The 20,649-nt window shown below is 37.0% G+C and overlaps 1 protein-coding gene across 2 annotated transcripts in view; it reads left to right on the top strand.

Moving 5' to 3' along the window:
- ETV1 (ETS variant transcription factor 1) overlaps window positions 1–20,649 on the top strand; it is a 66,204-nt gene that overhangs the window by 11,541 nt on the left and 34,014 nt on the right. For both annotated transcript variants that reach the window (XM_041466707.1, XM_041466706.1), the window contains exon 5: window positions 1,937–1,990. In XM_041466707.1, coding sequence (XP_041322641.1) covers window positions 1,937–1,990 — 54 coding nt within the window. The remainder of the gene's footprint in view (window positions 1–1,936; window positions 1,991–20,649) is intronic.

Below are 20,649 nucleotides of genomic sequence, written 5' to 3'. Positions count from 1 at the left end.
TTTGTGAGGAAAAGGCCAAACATTCACGTGTAGTCAATTGCATGAAATGTCAGAAATTAAAATTATGGAGTCTTACTATTTGGGCTCATCCTGTCCCTGAGTTAATTCTTGGTAAAACTTCTGTAGTTTCTCTGGAAGAAAGAGAAATTGAATGCATCAAAACACTGTGAATATTGGGGTTGGTAGTGTTTTATACAGCTTCAAACTTCGAGGAGCCAATATGTCCTCAGAGGTACTGGTTTATTCTAAAAGGATGGGTTACTGTCGGGTTTGATTTTGTTCAGGTTTTTGTTTTTGTTTTTTTTTAATTAGAAACCTGAACAACAAAGCAACTATGCTTTTTTTTTTTCAAAGTAAGTCTAATTACACTTAGTGTATTTATCTCAGACTTCTGTTCAAATCTGGTTTTGCACATTTCCAAGGTCATTTGTTTTTAAGGGGTATTTGCTGCAATTAAGACAGTAGGATTTTATTTTAAAACCCAGAGCAAACAATTTTTCAGTATTATGAGCCTGATTCTGAACTCTTTACCCAGGAAAAATACTTCCAGTTAAGTCATTAGAAATATTTCCTGAGTAAAGGAGTGGAGATCTGTTCCATGAAGAGCACTGTAATGCACATTCAAAATAATTGTGAGTAATTTTAATTAAATATATATTTTTAATTCAAACAAATTATGTAAAATCTAGTAGAAATTGCACATATATAATGGGGAATATGCATTTCCTGTACTAGAAAGTGTTCCGAAGGGCATAAAAGTCACATTTTATCAAATAATGTATTTGAGAACATTTGATAGTCACAGTTTCGATAAATGGTTATATAAGCAGCATTTACCTTTCAAATCTTGTTGGGTAACCAGATCATGGCAGATGTTAACTTTTAATTAAGATCATATGAATTAATTGCTTGTCTTTGGACAAGAACTGTGGAAAGTATTTTTAAATGAGAATTTTACGCAGCTTTGCTGCGGTGATTCCAGTTAGTGTGGATGTTGAGGAAAAGATGACAAAGTTAAGAGAAGATAAGCTGGATCTCTCTTGATGTACCAGAAACAGTCATGCTCTGAGGACACCGCTTCTGTGTAATGTTCTGCAGTTATTCGAATGTATTCATCTATAATAAACGTTTAGTGCTATTTCAGCTTAAATGGTTTAAATGAGTTTACCACACAGTTTGAGAGATGGATAATGTCTTCGATATACAACAAAAAGGAAATGTGGTACCAGAGGAGTAAAATTATCTATCAGCAGACCGTGAAATGATTGTATTTAATAGCTCAGGTTTGTGATGGAAATTTCCTAAAAGCAAAGACGATCTTACAAAAGGCAAATGGATGTTAATCATGATTTTTGTTTTAAGTAAATCTTTTTCAATGTCTGAAATGTTGTCATTGAACCAGGAATTCTGTGGTCTGGTAAAATAGTTCTTTTTGAATATTTAAAACAATAACAGAAAATCCCTACTGTGTTGGCTGACTGCCACAAACAATTGGAACCACTTTTAAGTAAGCCGAAGGTGTGGTAGTTTCAGGTTAAAGAAGCATTATTAATCAGTGGGATTTGGTTTTATGTGGATTTTACGTGCAGATATTTTGAAAATAAGCACTAATGAGTTATACCAGTGGCTTGGTAGGTTCAGATCCTGGTACAGGGAGTGAGGTAGGGCCAGTGAGTCCCCACATCCTCCCATTCCCATTGTTCTGTGCCGGGACTTCTCTGGACTCACGCTGCACCACATAGCTTCACCCCAGGGCTTATCTGATATTAAAATGATGTGCTTGCCTGATTTTCATACCCAACAATGAAGAAACAAAAAATCATAATTTTAAATTTGACTGTGCTTTAAATTAAGCACGAGAGTCTTTATTTATGCTTTAATGGCTTATTTTAATTCTTGTGTTTTGTTTGTTTTGTTTTTGTTTTCCTTTCTTCAGCTCAGGTACCTGACAATGATGAGCAGTTTGTGCCAGACTATCAGGCTGAAAGTTGTAAGTATACTACAAATCATCACTTTCTTGAAATATACATCTTTGTATATTTACATCTGCATCTTCTATTTGTTATTTATTTTGTCATCTGTGGTCATGTGATAGCTCTTTTTGCTGATCAGTGACATCAGTGTGATGAGTAGATGAAGCAAGTGGCATTTTGATGCGCAGCCAAAAGAACTTCTTTGGGCTGAAGGTATAACTTTTAGCATGGGGCCCTTCCCTGTCATTTCCACCCACAGCCCCAGGGAAGAATGGAAAAACTTAGGTTGTGGTGAGGAAGGAGTTTCTTTGTCTGTAGAGTGTGCAGAGGAGCTTTTTAGCCGGTACAGATCAGATACTGTGGGATGTAGGATGCATCTCTGCTGAGCAGAAGTCAGGCTGCTCAACACGTTTTGTGTATGAATAAATAAATAAAATTCTCCACATAATCAATCAAATACAGCCGCAGCTGAAGCATTTTAAAGTTGTCTTAGCATGTGGCATTTTCTTGCTCAAACAATATTTTCCTCTGAGTTAATCGGTGAAAACAGGAGTTATATTAAGCTGGGTGCTCTGCATTGTTATCTACTTATTTAACAAGAGTCTAAACTTATTTTTATCAGCCTGTATTCCTCAAGTCTTGCATTAACCTATTAAAATACTCCTATTCTGCTAAATGCTGGCTCCATTTTGCTGTACCTGGTGTTCTGTGATATTGGGTGATTGCAAGGGCATAGTATCAGAAACATCTGACACTCACAGGCTTCTTGGAGCTTCTTTTCGTAGTTGTGGTCTTCATGGGAAGGCTTCTCCCCGTCATCAGAGCTCTCTTCTAAACAGTGTCTGCTGATTGTAGCAGAGCACATGGCAGCTTTTCCATTTTGCTAAATAACTTAAATAGTTTATCCTATTGGAGTGAATCACTAAACCAGATAGCTGTTAAACACGGCATTCATATACTGAAATATTAAGATTAATAGTGAGAGATTAGGAAGAATTACATTTAAATTGTCTTTAAACCAAAAAAAAATCACACTTACTGAATTTTCCTATAAATCTTTTAGATTATTTTTTCCAGTTATTAAGAAGCTCTTTTAAGAAGAATTCATTGAGAGTATTCATAACAGCATTTTGTGAGGAAAAAAAAAACCCACACTTTTTTTTTAATCCTATGGAATTGTTTAACAATTGAAATCAGTTTTTCTCTCAGAGTTCCTGTACATGTACTAACCAACAATCATGGTCACTTTTAAACTTTGAAAATTGCCTTTTATAACAGAGGTTGTTTTTTTTTTTTTTACTTCTGTCTTCAAAGACTTTTTTAAAAAATTAAATTATAATACAAAAAACAGAACAATCTGTGAATTGAAAATCAGATATGTTACTTTACATATGGATCTGTGTCCAAATATAGTCATTCATGCATATGCCTTTGTGTAAGAGTACAAAGTTCAACTGGGGCTTCTATTAACCCACAATTATCGTTACACAACAAGTCAATGATTCTTGGAAAATAATTTGTGGACTATGAAAAGCCCTATTGAAGCTGGCCACTGCTTTTGGTGATAAAGAAATTCTCCTAATATGGCTATTTTATTAATGCTGTTGTGTTTCAAAGTTCCTTAGCCACAGCTTACACAGTATTATCAAAGGAACATTTATTTCTTCATTTCAGTTGGTTTCTTTATCTTAAGTAAAGGTCAGGAGAGCTTCCTGGAGAGTTACTCTGGCAAAGGTTATGGAGTTTCAGACATATACTTGGATATAATGTATGTAGCTGTGGGCTCTGCAAAACAGGAACGAAGATCAACATAACCAAAGCCATGGGGAAATTACTGCTGCAGAAGTAGCACAATTGTGGCTGTTTTCTCTAGATCCAAGCCTGCCTTCAAACTCCATTATAATGACTTGCTCTATATAGTCTATAACTGTGCAGTACTGAGCCCAATACTGACAGCAGTCTGGCAGAAGCACTTGATTTCTTTTTTTAAAAATCTACTAAAATTTATTTTACTTTATTTATTTTAATTTTTATTTTTACATGGGAGAGAATGAACAAACTGTCATAGATTTAGTGTTTAATACATTTATTTGAGGCAAGAATGAAGAAGGACCAGTGTAAACTGATGAAGGGGGTCACTTTAGTTTAGCCACTTTAGTTTAAAGGCATCTAAACGAAACTGTGCTTTGCTAGAGAAATTTCATTTATGGAGCTGGATATAGATAGGGGTGTGTATGTGATGTGCAAAGTGTGTAAAGAAAACTGAAGTGTTCCAGCGAAACAGTTACAATCTGCAGTCCAGCTAGAAAAAATAATGACATTTTATTTATAGTTTCATTGCTTGAGAAAGGGGCTTTAAAGCCGAGACAGATCTGTGCTGTTAAATTGAAAGTTGTGATGTTAAATTGAAACATTAGAAGGAGACTTAAGAAGCTTCAGTAACAGTGGCAGTTTTGGAACAATGTGGTTAAAATTTTCTTGCCTAGAAATCACCAGCTTGGTGATCTGAAGAAATCAGCTCTTGAAGCAAGAAGTGAAAGATAGTGGAGGAGCTGATATGCCAAAATCATGTGCTGTGTCCTAGCACTGAGCTGGATTAAATGCCCCTTAAAGTGCTGTGGCTTTTGCCTTTATTTTCTGTAATAATGATTTTAACTAGTGAAACTGCGCTGGTATTAGTAACTAGGGGAAACATTTAGTTTAGATTAGATATACAGTCCACTTTGTCCACTCAGGGATTTAACTTCAAAGCTAGCTTCGGACCATGAATATTTCAATTATGACTTGCTATTAAATTTCAATCAGTTTTTGAAAAGCAAACATAATATGTGTATTTATAGTTAGGTGTGGGCTTTAGATATTATGAGTGAGACCAACAGCTAGCATAACTTCATGTGGTATTATTGACGTTATTGGAATTACGCACATTTCTATTAGCTAAGGATCCAGCATGTCAAGCTTTAAGCTGTTTAAAAGCAAAATTTGTTTTGTTGCTCCTTTATGTCTTCTGGAAAGAGGCCCTTCCTACCATAAGAATCTTAGTAATGACTGCACTTTCAAACCTTACTTTTTTGTCATCAAAGCCCCGTCTTCTCTTACCTTATTTTTTAATTTGGCATACCTATCACAAGGAACCATTTTGTAATTTTATTTAGAGTGAGTGGAATTTAGAGCAGACAATAGCTAGCTTGTTTGGCTGAAATTTGAAACAAAACACAGTTTGGTTTCTTGTACCTTTCTACTTCCTTGAGCCCTGAAATTCTTGAGTTCTAAGAGACAACAATGTGTATAAAAAGATTTTTTTGTTTGAAATTATACTGGAAAAATACTGAATTGCATATTAAATAGTGTCATTTTCTCAGATTTTCATTCTTGCAAGAAATAGAAGTTCCACAGAAAGAGTGAGGAATCTTCCAGGCTTTTTCCCAAAAATTCTGTTTTAGGCAGGTTGGTTTTGTCGTTTTCTGAATCTGCTTCTATAATGCAGTTCACTTGTTTGCTAAATATTCAAGTAGCTTCCTAATGACTATTCTTTAACAATAACATGAGAAGTTGTGTAAAGCAAAGATATAAAAAATCTGTTTGTTGTAAAAAGGTGAATGTTTCGGTGGGTTTTTTTAATCAACATTCTGCATGTGACACTTTTTCCTAATTCTTATCCAATTCATAAAACCTAATTAGGCTGGTTTTCCCTCCGTGTAAAGTCAGTATTCACTTTTGGAGAAGGGTGACCTGTGTTAACTTCCCCAGATAAGGTTTCCTATTGTTTCAAGTCCATTTTCATATACTGAGGAGGAGCCAGATCCTGAACTGGCTGTAATCAGTGGCAAGGCTTTCAGATACTGTAGAACAGTAAGGACTTTCCACTCCAGGAGCAAAAATGAATAAAGTGTTCAGTTTGCTCGAAGTCAATAGCTGTTGAGGTGAAGATTACTTGCTCCCATTGTTTGGATGGTTTCTGTGACAGACACAAGAGGAAGTAGGTAGGATTTGCTGATGTTTAAAAGATGTAGTTGGCAAAGAAAACTTGGTATTGTCAACAAAACACTGAATTGTAATGCAACCTTGGTACAGTTGGTTATAAATGGGGATTACTCGGCACCAGACTTGGTTGCCTGGTGTCTTAATACTATAATCATGGTTTTTTTTTGTTTTAATAATATGTATTTGCATGGATCTTTTTTTTTCTTTTGCCCTGAAGTGTTAGTTACATATTTAAAATGATTGATAAATTCTAGATTTTGCCTTTTATTTGCTACCGAGTTTCTGTTAATGAGGATTTGTCTTGTGCTTCACCTTCTTGATCAGTTTCCTTCCTTCTCGTTTATTTTGTTCCTGTATTGTTTCCGAGATCATCACAGCCTTACCTTACCACTGCCAAGGGGTAAATGTTAGTGTTAGACCACATCTGTTGACAGTAAATGGGAAGGGCTGGCTGTGAAAATCCATGCTTCTCCATGTCTGATTAAACTTTAAGATAGAAAAAAATACTTTTTTTAGTAGTGATTTTGTCACTGATCTTTCATGACCTTTATTCTTTCTCTTACCTCTTTTTTTTTGTTCCTCCAGGTTTAGTAAAGGGGCGCTTTCAATGTAGATGCCAGGAATCTTAAATTATTCAGGGATGTGCTTTTTAGATGCTCTGGCTTCAATCTTTAAAAGCCTGTTAAAGAGAGATTCTTTACATAGGCTTCAGGTAGCTGTATTCTTCTGTCATTTTAACTAATGGTGTAGGATATTCCAAATGCAGTTTAAATGAGGAAAAGCTTTAATATTTATTTATATATTTGCAGCATACAAAATAATGATTTTTTTTTTTTGCATTACCATATTAAAAATGCTTCTTGTGGTTCTCTTTCTTTCTTTCTGTGATTTAAATTTCAAAAGTGAATTTCAGAATTAGAAGAGCATTTTCTTCTTGCTTTAGTATGGTAAGAGCTGGTGAGAAATTGATAGAGGTTAATTTTCCCTTATTCTGACATATTTTGGAGAAGAAACTGCACACAATAAAAATAGAAAACATCAGAATACTAGGAGTTCTGACAGGTCTACTGAAGTCAAAATGAGGTATATTTACTGGAATTGTTTTTTGTTTTGATGCAGAATAGTTTAATTTTGCAGCTTCTAGAAGAGATTTTAGTGGACTAAAAAAAATGTCATTTTTTTAATGTGATGATTCACTTCATAGGCAGCTGGTAGTCATGTCTTGGTAGTGCACAGTGTTCTAGAAATTACAGTTGGTAGCGTTTTGGTTGTCTGCGTGTGGCAAGTTGCACACACCAGCATCTTTTCAGGTTGTTTTTTCGAGATTTTTTTTTTTTGTTTTAATTTTATTTTGCCTTTATTTAGAGTCTGTGTGTCAGGAATAACCTTTTCTTTGAGTGTAGCTCTGCAAGTCTGGTGCAACTGCAGGCAGTCTGACAAATATCCTGCAAGGTGGTGCTACTTATTCCTGGTGCTGAGCTATTCCCTGGTAGGGCTTTCTGCTGCAGCTGTGTTTTGTTTCTTGCCACTTGTCTTGAAACTACTTCCTTCCATAGGTCAGATGTTGTCAAATACAGAGACATTTGCTTACTTCTTTTAGTGCATGCCCGACTGTGATGGATTCTTTCTTAAGGGCTGTGAGACTCGGGGCTCTGTGGTTTGTTCCTGCCTTTAGCTTTGCATGACCTTGGGCATGTTGCTTAACATCTTTGTTTCTGGTTTGAAGTAGGTACAGAAATGCATGTATCACTCTGCTGTGAGATACACAGCTTTCTTAATGATCACTTATCTGGAGATCTCAAAAGCATTTTACAAAGACAGTCCAGTGCAATTGCTGTTGTAAGAGCCGGAGAGGTCAGACTGAGGAGTCGATGCTGACCACCTTATCTCCCTTCATAGTTGCCTTAGATAGCCTTGCTTCTTTCATTGTATCCCTGAGCACTTGCTTCCTTTGTTTAAAGCCGGACTGAAACTGTTACCACCTGTTAACTTTCTTTTTTTCTTTTTTTTTTTTTTTTTTTTTTTTTTAATTTAATTCACATTCAAAAGAATTTAGGATTTGGTGTCTTTCAAAAAACTCATTTTGTAGCTCATTGATGGGCATTAGCCTGTGCTGATAAGGGTTTTGTTTTTCTTCTTTTTCCTCTTGAAGATTTTTGGAAATATTTAAATCTGCCATACAGTTGTGACCATAATTGCAAGATTTGATTCTTGAAAAAGTTTTACATGAGGGAGAGTGTCGACTGTAATGCCTTTAACTTGTGATCTTAAAAGTAGAGAATTTGTGGGCTTGCTTTGATTTTAATAAGCAGTTTCTGTTTATTTGCTTATCTGCTTGTATTTTTATACTAAATTTCCAGCTTTGAAGGTGCAAAGATTTAAGATTCTCCTGGATTGCAGTAGTGGTAGTGTCTCACAGATTATGTTAATACTGGTGGTGGCGGCAGTAGCCCTGTGAAACAAATTAGAAGACTCCCATCAAGAACATAGCTTTTGATTTTTAAAACTTCCAAAGCGGAAGCTTTCTTTCAGAGTGCCCAGCAGGCTGTGATGTGAATTTTACTGCTAATGGAAAGGTACCTCTGGCATCCACAGGCACAGCAGACACCTCATGCAGACCGGTTTAGCACAGGACCAATGTGAACCTGATGGTCTCCAGCAGTGTGGGGCATGCGGGAGCCCAGGCAGCTGGACAGGGCTCTTCTTGTGGGGTTTTGTGCCCCTGTCTGCCCACTGCCCTTCCACTGCCATGTCCCTGCTCATCCAAGCTGAGTTAGTTTCCTTTCCTTAGAGCCCCATCCTTGTTTGCTGCTTTATTGCAGATTAAAGGCTTGGGTTGCATGTGAAGGTTATCAGCTAATGAATAAACTTCAGTCATCCTGTCCTGTGATAAATCTGTCTCGTAGATCAAAGATGAAGCATGTAGACCTTTTTTCTTTCACATGGTAATTTCTTAAGGCTGTCAGGTCACTTCCTAATGGCTGTTCACATGAAAACAAAAACATTAAACATATTTTATTCAAAACGTTGAATTCTCAGTTTTGGAAAAAACCTTCTATTTCCTCTATGAGGAAGCCTCCCCTCCTTCCTTCTGTGGAGGTCTCATATGTGGAAATACAAGCGATCCTCACATTGTAACTTGTGGTCACGGCAGTATTTTTTAATGCTACCGTTATTTCTGTTTTAAACCAGATAGTTGTTAATTTCATCCAGAGTATGTATATGTATTAGAAAATTTTTTCAGTTCCAGTTGTGTTAAAATGTGCATAAACTTCTTTTAGCTGTATTTTCACACTGTAACCAAGCAAGGCAGACTGAAGGGTCTTTGTGATTCTATTTTGATACAAAACCCTTATTCTCCTAAAGCTTATTTCCATGCAGTGTTTTTGCAAAATGAGTTTTGTATTTCAAGAGCAGTGTAAATACTGATTTGAAAATCTATAAGCTCTGGAATGGTCTAAAATAAGGAGGCAGTCTGCAAGCTGAGTTCATCCACTTCTATATATCACATATGTTTCTTTATGTAAAATGTGTTTGCGGTCTGCATAATTTTTTTATCTTTTTATTTCTGCTTGCTGCCTCAGCAACTGGAGATAGAAATCAGGCTCTCCTGCAGAGTGCTGTGAAGTTTTCAAGGGATATAGCAGTTAAAAAAAGGAAGAGAGAGTGAAACTCCTCAAGACAGTCAGTTAAGCACTGATATGCTTAACACACATTTGTGTCGTGTAGGACAGAGGTAGCCCTCTGTAAGCCTACAGGAAAAATAGCCCTTGTTTCAGGTTCCAAGTCCTTTTGTTTTGGTCCTGTGCATTTCAGTACTAGGAAGTACTTACAGTGAAGCCATTTATAAGCTGATAAATATGCAAAAATGATTATATTTATTAATTCTTTTGAAATTTAGCAGTCATCAGTGGTTTTTTTTTAGGAGTGGTCTAAACCTAGCTGAAACTTAAATGGAAAACTGATTATTTTGTCAAGGCATGTGCTCGTCTTTTCCCTGGGAAGGATTCTTTTCTTTTCCTTTCACTTATTCTTCATTCTCTTTGTCTTCAAGACATTACTCTTACCAGTTCCTGGGCTCTAGTATGACCTTGGTGAGGTGAATGGAGAAGTGAACTGTCTTGGTAAAGGATATCTTTATTCTTACGTATCTATTTCTTCTGTAAGCTGAGGATTATGCATGTTAGAAAAGAGTGAATCATTAGCAGCTTTATTTCTGGTTGTCTTTTTTCCTGTGGCTGTTTATGAACTTATTCAGCAAATGTGGTTGCCAGTAAGTTAATGTAGTGAAATATTTTCTAGCAGTGACATTTACTGCCGAGTCCTGCAGTCAGTGAATAGGAAGGTTACTGACTGGCCAGGTTTTTGTCTTTGAATTTATATATTATGAGTCGTCATCAAGGACATTTGAAAAATTACATGTGCAAAAACAATTCCCAGTCTTGCTAATTTGATCCTCTTTGCTCAAAGGTTGTTTCCTTTCTGCTTATAATGTATACCTAGAAAAGGTAAACAGTTTAATTCTTTTTTAATACTCTGTCTTCATGCTGTAACTGAATGCAATGTTTCCTTACTAACAATCTGTTAAAAAATTTCACATGACCAAAGCAATAAGAGAAGTGGAGACAGCAAGGACTTTTTGAAGTGTCAGTATTCTGGAAAGACAAAAAGTTTCAAGCATTTGGCATTAGAATTTGGGAGCTGGATTAATACAAGTCTATACAGTCAGTGTGTGTGTGTGTATATGTGTGTATATATATATATATATTATATATATATATATATGCATACAGGAAATCCAACATGTAATTGTCAGTCTTACTGATTGTATGCACTTACAAAATAATCATAAAACTTTAGGAATGCTTATGCACTTACAAAATAATCATAAAACTTTAGGAATGCTTGGCTTCAGCAAGTGTATTGGTAATGTATGTTCAGCGAGTCTCATATACATTAGGAATGCTTTAAGTAGCAGCAGAAGCCTTAAATATCTGTCCTGAGAACGAGCACTGGTTGCAGGTGGTCAAGCTTCCACTGGCTCCAGAAAGAGCACTTTGCTAAGAGTCTTTGAAAATCGGCCTACTTAAATATAGTCTTGACTTTATGTTCCCAGACGTAACCACTTCTGACAATGGCTTCTTTGTTTCCCTGTTGAATCAGTGATAAAAATTGTGAGCTGAATTTTACTGTTGACTTATTTCAATGGCCCGCACCTTTTCCACTGGAGACTGCAGGTTTTGCAGTAGTTTTGGTAGCAAACTAGAGAATTAGATTTCAGCCTTGCTTGAATGATTTGTAAAAGATCTGTTAGAGTTATTGCTGGTGAGCATTTGTGAAAATTGAACATTGAAGCATGGAGGACACATGTATTTGGAGTGGTGACAGTCCCTTTCTCCACATGAAGTAAACAAACATCCCATTAGCTACTCTGAGTTAGTGTTAGTGGTGTTTTATGAATATATACTTATTGTTAAAGGCAATATTGAATTAAAAATAATCTCAAAATGTAGTTTTGTTCCATTTTAGTGCCCAGCACTGAGAGCTGCTACAATTAAAGCAATTTGTAAATAATCTTTTAAATTATTTCTTTAATTCATGCTAGAGAGCACTCAGTGTGGAGTCCATTTCATTATTTATTGTTTTTTCTTGCTTTTGCATATACTTGAGTAGCTATCTGACAGGCATGATTATCCTTAAGGATAATTTTTTATTAGGATGCTCTTGTATTATGAGGATATTCCTGTTTTTATAGGGATGCAAACTGACACGGTGGTTATGGGTCTCTAAGGGTAGGCTCCAGAGGCTGAGCTACTTCAAACTAGAATCAACCTTCTGACACCGGTTGTTTGGATTATGGCAGAACCAGCAATTAAATCCAGTTTATTTCACATTTTGTCCAGCTGCAAGAACGAGATCGGTGGCCCTCTCATTTATAGGTGGCTGTTATATCCTTGCATGAATACATCAGAAAAGAACAACAGAGATAATAATTATATTGATGTTACTTGAAACTTTTCCGTAAGAGGGCAAATGAGGCAGAATCAGTTCCTGTTTGTTTTCTGCTGTGGGCATCTTTCCTAAATAGCAAGGTGATGATACCTTTAAAACAATAAATAGAAAATACAAAATTGTTCATTTTAGAGTTTATTGTTATGCTGGGGAAAAATGCTTGTTATAGTTTCCAGAGTTTTCTTCATAATTTTGTTTCTACAAAATCTATTTAAATCTAGACCTGAAAGTGTCAAACTGCAGAGTTACCTGAAGTGGAAAGTGTGCATGTGTGTGTATGTGTAAAATGCTGGGATATTATTGGGTATTTTAGTAATGGAAACTACGCAATGCTTAGCCATTACCTCTCACAATTTAAATTAAATTTTGAAAATTGCTGCAAATGGAAATGCTGTCCTCAGAAAAGCACACAGACCCTGATATAGTGGCCAGCTCTTCTCTTTGCATTTAACTTTATTGATAATTCCCAGGTAGGAATACAATTTAAGTTTTCTCCCAGGCTTGATCTTACATTAAGAACTTCCTCTTTAGCAGAAGCTCTAAAAGTGGATTGCCTCTTTTTGCACCGTGCCTGGGAGCCTTTGGAGCCAGATACATTATCAGTAACTGCGGGAACAAATGCCCCGACCTCCTCCCAGGACTTTAACAAAGCAAATGCCGGTGAAGAGCAGCCCTGTTTCTCTGTGTGGACGACGAGGTTGCAGATCCAATGTAGAAGGATTAAAAATTCTTTAGGTTTTTTTTTGTTTTTTTTTTCCCTCCCTATAATCATCTTCAGCTATCCATGTATTTTAGTTCAATTGCTACAGAACCCAGCTGGTTTAATTTTATTAGGTTACCGCTTCCTCCTCCAGAGAGCCTTAAGCCTCTGTTTATTTTGGGGGCAGGGTGAGCTCGTCCTGCCTCACCTGCTCTCCTCAGACATCAAAGTGAGCCAGTTCACTCCTCCTAGCTAAATCCTTCCCTTCTCCCTCCCACCAATGTTCTGCAAATTTCCTTGTATTCTTCCCAGTAACCCAGTACCCGAGGTATTTGTCAGCAGGTTCACTTTTGCCCTGGAGGTACTTGCTAGGAGGCAGAGACCCTCTGGCAGCACTTTCCACTCGACTGCCTCAGCTGTGAGTCTCCTACAGCTGGACAGGTAAATTGTCTGGAAAGGAAGGAGAGCACTGCAGGAAGGGGACATAAATCGGAATAAAACAGTGCCTGTGACAGCATTTCTGTGGGATTGCCTCTTTTGGAAGCTAAGAAACTATTGGTAACGGCAGCTCCTGCCACCTGAAAATACCTTCTAGACAATTCTTAACGGGAAAGTGGAAATCCTTTGGGGATAGAGGCAAAGAGGGATCAACTAACCAAAACTGTGCCAAAATGTTACGTGCTCTTGGGGCTAGAAGAGTAGAGACAGTTTTCTAATACTGTGTGGCAGTTCAGCCAGGTAGCAGCTGTCCAAATACACTGTCAGCTTATGACAAAGGACCTATAGTGCCTTACCTAGGTATTTACTGAAGCATCTAGAAAAGTTTGCCTTGGAATTGCTCTACCTTTGCATTTTAGTGAGTAGGTTATCTTTTATTGATATTTACTGAAAGTTACTCCCCCTACCCCCCAGTCTGGTGGCTTATCCTTTTGGGTGGGCTTTTTACTTGTTGTTATACTGAATATACTCAGTGAATATATGATGAAATTTTCGACTGACATGGTCCTTTTAAATGAGAAGCCAAATGGCTACAAATATCGGAATTATCTCAGTGGTGCCTTCAGGACTTCCAGTGTCAGAAGTCTCCAGGTGTACCATCAGTAACTAATGAGCATTTCAGAAATTGCAACAGACAAGCAAATCAGGGATATCTTGCACTAAAAGTGAGGATTTAGAGCAGTGAACCAATTATTAAGCTGAATGGGTATGATCTCTAATACTGTGCTTCCTCTCCCACACTAACTGGGAACCCCTCCACCTCTCAGGGGAGGCTACATCTGTCATGGCAAGAGGGTCTTGGGTTAGCTTACCAGAAATAGCTATACTGGCAGAATTTTTTAGTGTCTTAGCACGCATGCTTTAGAAAATTCCAGTTAAAGAATGACACTTTCGTTTGTGAAGAAGGTCCTAGAATAATTTCTTTGCTGAACAGGGGCAGGAACATAATGTTCAATTGTCAAATAAGGTGTCCTGCAGGGAAGTGGCATATGCTTGCATTTTAGTGATGTTTTTGTTGGTCACCTTTTCCCTGTATATAAATGCCCTCCTATAAACCTGCCTGATGGATACTGATGCAAACTTGATGAGCTCTAGGTGCAGTGAACTCTTCTCTGTTTTCTATTTCAACACTTTTTTTGGCCTCAGGTGCTAATCTCAAAGACTTCATGTTAATGCCAGATCATAGTCAGGATAGGAAAAATTATTGTGAATATAGATAATTAACATAATCTAGAGATGAACAGGTGATTCAATTAATTTAGAGTTGAGTTTCATCAATGCGGTTTTTTTGTCTTTTAGTTGTTAATCTGTAATGCTTTTTGCTTGAAAAATTAGGAAAGAAGAAAAACTTCACTCCAAAGCAAGAGCAAGTTTTTTTAGCAAACAATGCTGGCTAAGATAGGATGCATTACTGTAGATCTTAATGTCCAGAATTTTCCAATATATATTGTAGGAAAATGGGCTGTTATTTTCCTTCTTGCAACTCCTTGTTAGTGTATATATTGTAGGAAAATTTTCCTTCTTGCAACTCCTTGTTAGTAAACAAAAATAAATTCCAGCTTTTGCTGCAGTTTATTTTTACCTGCTTGCTAATTTTTCCTAAGTCAAATTCAGAACAAATTTTTTAATTCTATTCTCATACCATGTAATCTGAGAACAGTCCATGTAGGCTTTGTGGAAAAAATCCCACACTGTTGGGCTGTCTTTCATTCTTTACCTTCCCCCCCATCCTTTCCCACCCCCTAAGGATTGTAAAGGCTATACCATTGCGTAGTGTTCATGCAATTCAAGTAGACCATTAATTGACATGCACAATATTGTAAGCTTTAGTTTGGAAGAGAAAATAAGCAATTTGCTTCATTTTGCAGTGTGAGTTCTAACTGTTATTAAAGTGCATTTGTAGTTGCATATTTTCCAGTAAAGGTGACAGATTACTTCAAAGCTGGTATTTTCTTTTTGTTAAACAAGGTTCTCAAATAGATCCATCTTGCCCACATATTCTATTCTTGCCAGTTGGCTTTGAAAGCTGGTGCTTGGGCTCATCGTTCAGAACTAGCTTCCAAAAAATGAGGTCCCATGCTGTTTCTATCTTTTGAGCTAGTAGGGGCTGGAAGGATCTGATCTGAAGCCAAGGCAAAGACTGAATTGATGGAATCATATATAATGACTTTGCCAAGTGCTGCCCAGTCATGAAGTCCCACTTTCTGGGAAAGAGCACTGAGACCAGGGGTGGCAGAGCATTCTCTGTGTTAAGAGCTGTCCAGAGATTTTATTTTCTGGACTTAGAATCAGGCTACCACATAAGAAAAACTAGCTTTTTATTGAATGCTTTTTCACACGTTTACGAGTTGTTACTTTCTTCTGCATGCTGCTTACCCATTTTCTCCCCAGTTATACATATCCATTTGAAGAGGAAAAAGCTTTCTGCTCTTTATTTCAGTATTGCACATATTTTTGCCATATGTAATGTATCATTGCAAAGGCATGCTTGCACATTCAGTATGCTTACTTTCATTTGACTCTGTGTGCACACACAAATACCAAACACACATGCAGACTGTTTCAGGTGAGTGGTCACTACTTGGTGAGTCTAGATGGAGCACAGCTGTCTTTAGGTCTAAATTCTGGATCTTGAAGGAGTTCTAATTTTCTAGATGCAACTGTAAAATGGAGAATAATATCAATATAATGTATTTCTTCAAAAAGATACTTGATAGGAATGCATAGATTCCTCCCATCCCCACCCTCCCTTCCCTTGCTAGCAGCTTTCATTTGTAAGGTAGTGAAAGTTCAGGTCTCTTGTCTGTGTTCAGCTTTTCTATAAACTGCCAGGATAGTCTCTGAAACCACAATGATGATACATATCTGTGTGTCAGATATCCAATTTGTCACCAACTTCTTCCAATATCTGGCAGAGAGCAGGACCTAAATGAAATCCAGTTGACTGGAGCTCAGCTAAGATCTGATAGAGGTGACTTTGATAGATAAATGGTTGAAGAACCTGGTGGAGTCTGTGTAGATGTAATCTCTTCAGCCACTTTTAAATCAGTCCACAGCCTTCAAGTCTTGCTCATTTCTGCAGCTGTTGCAGTGGTCAGAAACAAAACGTTTTTTTGCAAGAGATCGTGTAGGGTGAAAACAACTGCAGATCTTGCCTCAGTCATCCATGCTTGCAGTCACTTCTGTCTTCAGCTATCTTATGTATTTATAGGCTTTTTATTCAAAATCATTGGGAACAGTTTAGATGGCAATTCTTGATTACTAGCCTTTACTGTCCTAGCTCTCTTCATCTGTCACCTCTCCTACATGATATTTTTATTTCAGGTTCTGTTAGTATACGAGGCTGCATACCTCATCCAGCTGCAGCTCAATCACCTCTGGAGTATGAATGAATGGTCAGCTATGTTGAGTACCTGCTTCTGATGACTCTTGAGCATCTCAAAGTTAACCGTAAAACTTCTCATCAAAATATATAGTACAATGAAATTGAAAGAGCACACTGCTTCGGCATCCTGTCTTTAATCTGATTCTTATTAAATGATTGTTGAAATTCAGAGTGCAGCTGTCTACAAAGGTCTAAAGCTCAAATCATAATGATCTAGAAATAAATAATCAATAAATGCCTTCCGGAATGCAGAAGGCTATTGTTTCATGAGTTGAATGCACACTTCTCAAACCTCTTTGAAAAATTATATAAAACCTGGCATTCCCACCTAGAAAGCTATAGAGGAAGTATTTAGTTTCATAGCTCATTGCTTGAAGTAAGCAAGTACCTATACTGAATGTATGATTCAAATGTTAAGGTGACTGTTGCAAAAATAAGGCATTTCAGAACTTGTGAACCCATAGTGTTGTGCTTGGATTTTTTAAAAATCTTTTCTGACAAGAGCAGCTAGGTCACTACTATCACCTATGACATAACTAGCATTTTATGCTCTTTGACAAAGTGTTCAATAAACTGTTTAAAAGCAGATTTTTTTTTTTTTTTTACTAATGCCTACCTGTTGTACTTATAGCATAAATAATTTGTTTGAATCATCAGGTGAGTGCTGTTAAGTTATAGTGAGCGAGGAAAATGGCAAAAACATGAATTAGGGTCCCTGTCCTTAAGTGTATTTCAGTTTGCATTTTGATAGCAGTTTAGAAATGTTATCGCCTGTTTTGTCACAGACATAATTCACATCTTTCTTCAGGCACTGTAAACAAGAGAAATGGTTTAATGGCTCCATAAAAGGCACTCTGTGCTGATAGCTGAGATTAGACCCTTTAGTAATGGATTTTTGTGTGTTGGGGGAAGGGGAGGGCTTGGCAGAAGTAAATGTACTGGAAAAGAATCTTGGAGAGACTCTGATGTGTCTGAAGTGCCTGCTGCATTGCTGTATGTATCGAGAGATAGATTTAAAGTGTGACAGTGTTTGCTTTATCAGTACAGGAGTCTTTCCTTCTTGCATTTGAAATTTTACCAAGTATTATCTTGGTTCACCTCAGTCAGTCTAGTACCTGGAGTTGCAGTGGTATCAGCTTCAGTATTTTTACATCTTCTGTCTTTTCATCTTGCTGTTGAGTCAAGTCCCCTATATTCAAGTGTGTTGAAGAAATCTCTCAAAACTTATATTGCATATTAACAATTTTGTCTCAATTGATGATAAAATTGGTGAGTTTATTTACAGAATTGTCTTTAGAGAATGATTTGAGAGCATAAATTTGAAAAACAGCTCAGAAACAGCGCATTTAGGCCATGACTTACTGTTACTTTCTTTTCTCTTCAGGTGCTCAAAGTCCTCAAACGTAATACATGTGAATGTAATATTAAGAGACATCCGAGTTCACTATCAGGAGCAAGTGTGGTACAAAATCAACTGCTGTCAATTGATTTTATACCATATAGTAAATGTTCTTTCCTATCCACAAGTGTGGATAGGACATCTTTGTATCTTTGGTCAGTGGAGAAAACATTGCCTGCTATTAGCCAACATCACTGAATTACCAGTTATATTTCATGGCTTTTAAAAGTATGGTTGAAACCATTCTTCCTCAGAAATAAGACTTTATCATGTGTTCTGAGCAGGAATCTGAAGTTTGAAAGTTAAAACGTTGCTTTTTGTTCAAAGGAGAAATGACTTGCCATTTCATATAACATATTCCTAATTTCTTCTTCATCTTGAATAATCATCTCTTGAATTGAAAAATATTTTAAGCCATTGCTTAATGCAGTGAGTTTCAGGGCTTTCTCAGAAGAAGTAGATTCAGTTCTGTCTGTACAGAGGTGGTACACTTCTGTTTCTCAGGCTAGAAAGTGTACATATCAGACTACTCTGAGACAAACCAATTCCTCCTTTGACTTCAGAGTTCTTAATAAAATTGTTCTTCATTTGAGTGGTGTGGTTCTTTATTCTTCGGGTGTTGTTATGAAGAAAATGTTCAGGGATTAGGCTGTTGACAGATAGCAAACTAGAACAGCACTTCTGAAGGATGGATGGCAGGTTCCACCCCATGTTTTTGCATGTTATGTGTGAGCTTACTTTGTGGTGAAATCATTATTGCTTTGTATAAAATCTAGATCTGTACAGCAGCACATTATGTATAATATGCAAGCCCTTTTACTCTGCAGATATAAACAGACATATTTATGGACAGAGAATATGCATACAGTAATGTATTATACCTTCATCAATTTGCTACAAATGGCAGCAGTCCTGCTTGCCTTCTAGCTGTGTGTTGGCTTTAGAGATGCTCCAGAGAGGGTCTGTGGGACAAGGGTCTGTTTCTGATACCGATAAGCCTGACTTTGCGTGGTAGTTGAGATGAAGTGTTGAAGCCATCCATCTAAGTACACATTGTAAGATTGCTTGCCTTTCAAGTTCGAAGGTAGTTATCTGTAAGTAATCACTCGGGATGAAATCTTGGCCCTTGGTCACTGTTTCATAAGATCATTATTAAAGCAGAGGGCCCTTTACTTTAATAGGGTTGAGACTCTTGTTCTGGGGTTAAGTAAAATGAATTTACCATCAGGAAGAAAGAAGTGGTAAGGAGCTGGTTGTTTAAAATGTCATTTTGTTAATATGAATGTGTTGGTAGCTGGTATGCTGCACTAAAATTAGACTGTATAAATAAGCAACCCTGCTCTCCTCAAAAGAAAGAGGATTGAGAACATAATATAAAATTCAGTTTAGCAAAAGAGTATATGCTTAAATTCTCTTTTAATAGGTGCACTATAGAATGAGTGTCACACTGAAATCAGAAGTGACGGGCAGAGGGTTTCAGTGATGATATGAAAACTGCTTTGAATGTTTGAAATTGTATTGTTAAAATAAGTCTGTCATCTTCAGCCACACTTAAGACATGTCCTGAAAGGGCAAGTAGCCTTCAAGAAAGGCCCCCAAAAAAGCAGTAAGCATTTTTATCAGCCTATCTTTTTTCCTTTCTACCTCTAAAAGTGGAGTTACAGATAAAGCTTAGCATGGTGACTGTGTCAGGGGACTGCCCGAGGAAGGCTTTAAATTTTACAGCTACATTATCTTTCTGGCTGTAGTTAAGATAAAGATCTAATATAAAATCACTTTGGTCTGTAATGCTTTCTCTAAATGAAGTGAAGGTGTTAACCTACTTGATTTGATACACTTTACCCTAGCTTATAAAGCTGGGAGGAAGGTGAGGTAAACTTTAATTAAAACTACAGCACAGATGCCTTCTAGCACTGTGCCCTGTACCTTACTAGGACTGTACAGTAAGCAAAATAAAATGTACCTCGCAGTTGAGGCAGCAGGCTGGAGCCGTGTTCAGTGAAAGTAATTTAATTAGTGTTGATCATGACTCCAGATGATGGTGATTTGATAAGGAATAATTTAGTACTTAACAGCCTTTTACATGCACCAACTCCATGTGGGAAGGTAAAGCAAATTGCACAAAATGAATGTGCTGCTTTCACTTGTGCCTGTGCCAGTGAGCTGGAAAACTGCCTGTTAGCAGACGTTCAGGCTCTCAGCGCTGTGATGAAATACCCAGCCAGTTCTGCACACAGGGCTGTAGTGTGGGAGTCTCTGTACTCCCGTTATTTAAAAATAAATAAGGGAAGTAATTTTTCATAACAGATTAACTCCAAGGAAGTCGCAAAGTAAAAAAAAAAAATTAAAAAAAAAATAGAGCAGCATGTGGCCTTTGTGCAAATATGTGATACTGGCTTTAAAAAAGAGTCTTGTTGCAGTTGTGTTTTAACTTTTTGATTCAAGTTAAAGAGATTACCTACCTTACCATCGGAGCCAGCGTCCCAGAGTTGTGGGGCCCATCATATACATTAAATGTATGTGCATGCATTATTTGACCAAGACATACAAAGGAGAGTCAGCAGTAAAAGTTCACTAGAAGTATCCTGAAATAAACTACTGGATATCAGCCTGCTTTGCCGTTGCTTTGGAAAGCTGACTGAGCTGCAGTTTGCCATATTATTAAATCTGAGAATCACTTTTCAAGAAGTCCATGTGG

The sequence above is a fragment of the Pyrgilauda ruficollis genome, unplaced genomic scaffold (genome assembly GCF_017590135.1).
Source record: "Pyrgilauda ruficollis isolate IOZ18807 unplaced genomic scaffold, ASM1759013v1 scaffold2, whole genome shotgun sequence".
In the NCBI taxonomy this organism is placed as follows: Eukaryota; Metazoa; Chordata; class Aves; order Passeriformes; family Passeridae; genus Pyrgilauda; species Pyrgilauda ruficollis.
This window is presented reverse-complemented; position numbering and strand designations above follow the sequence as displayed.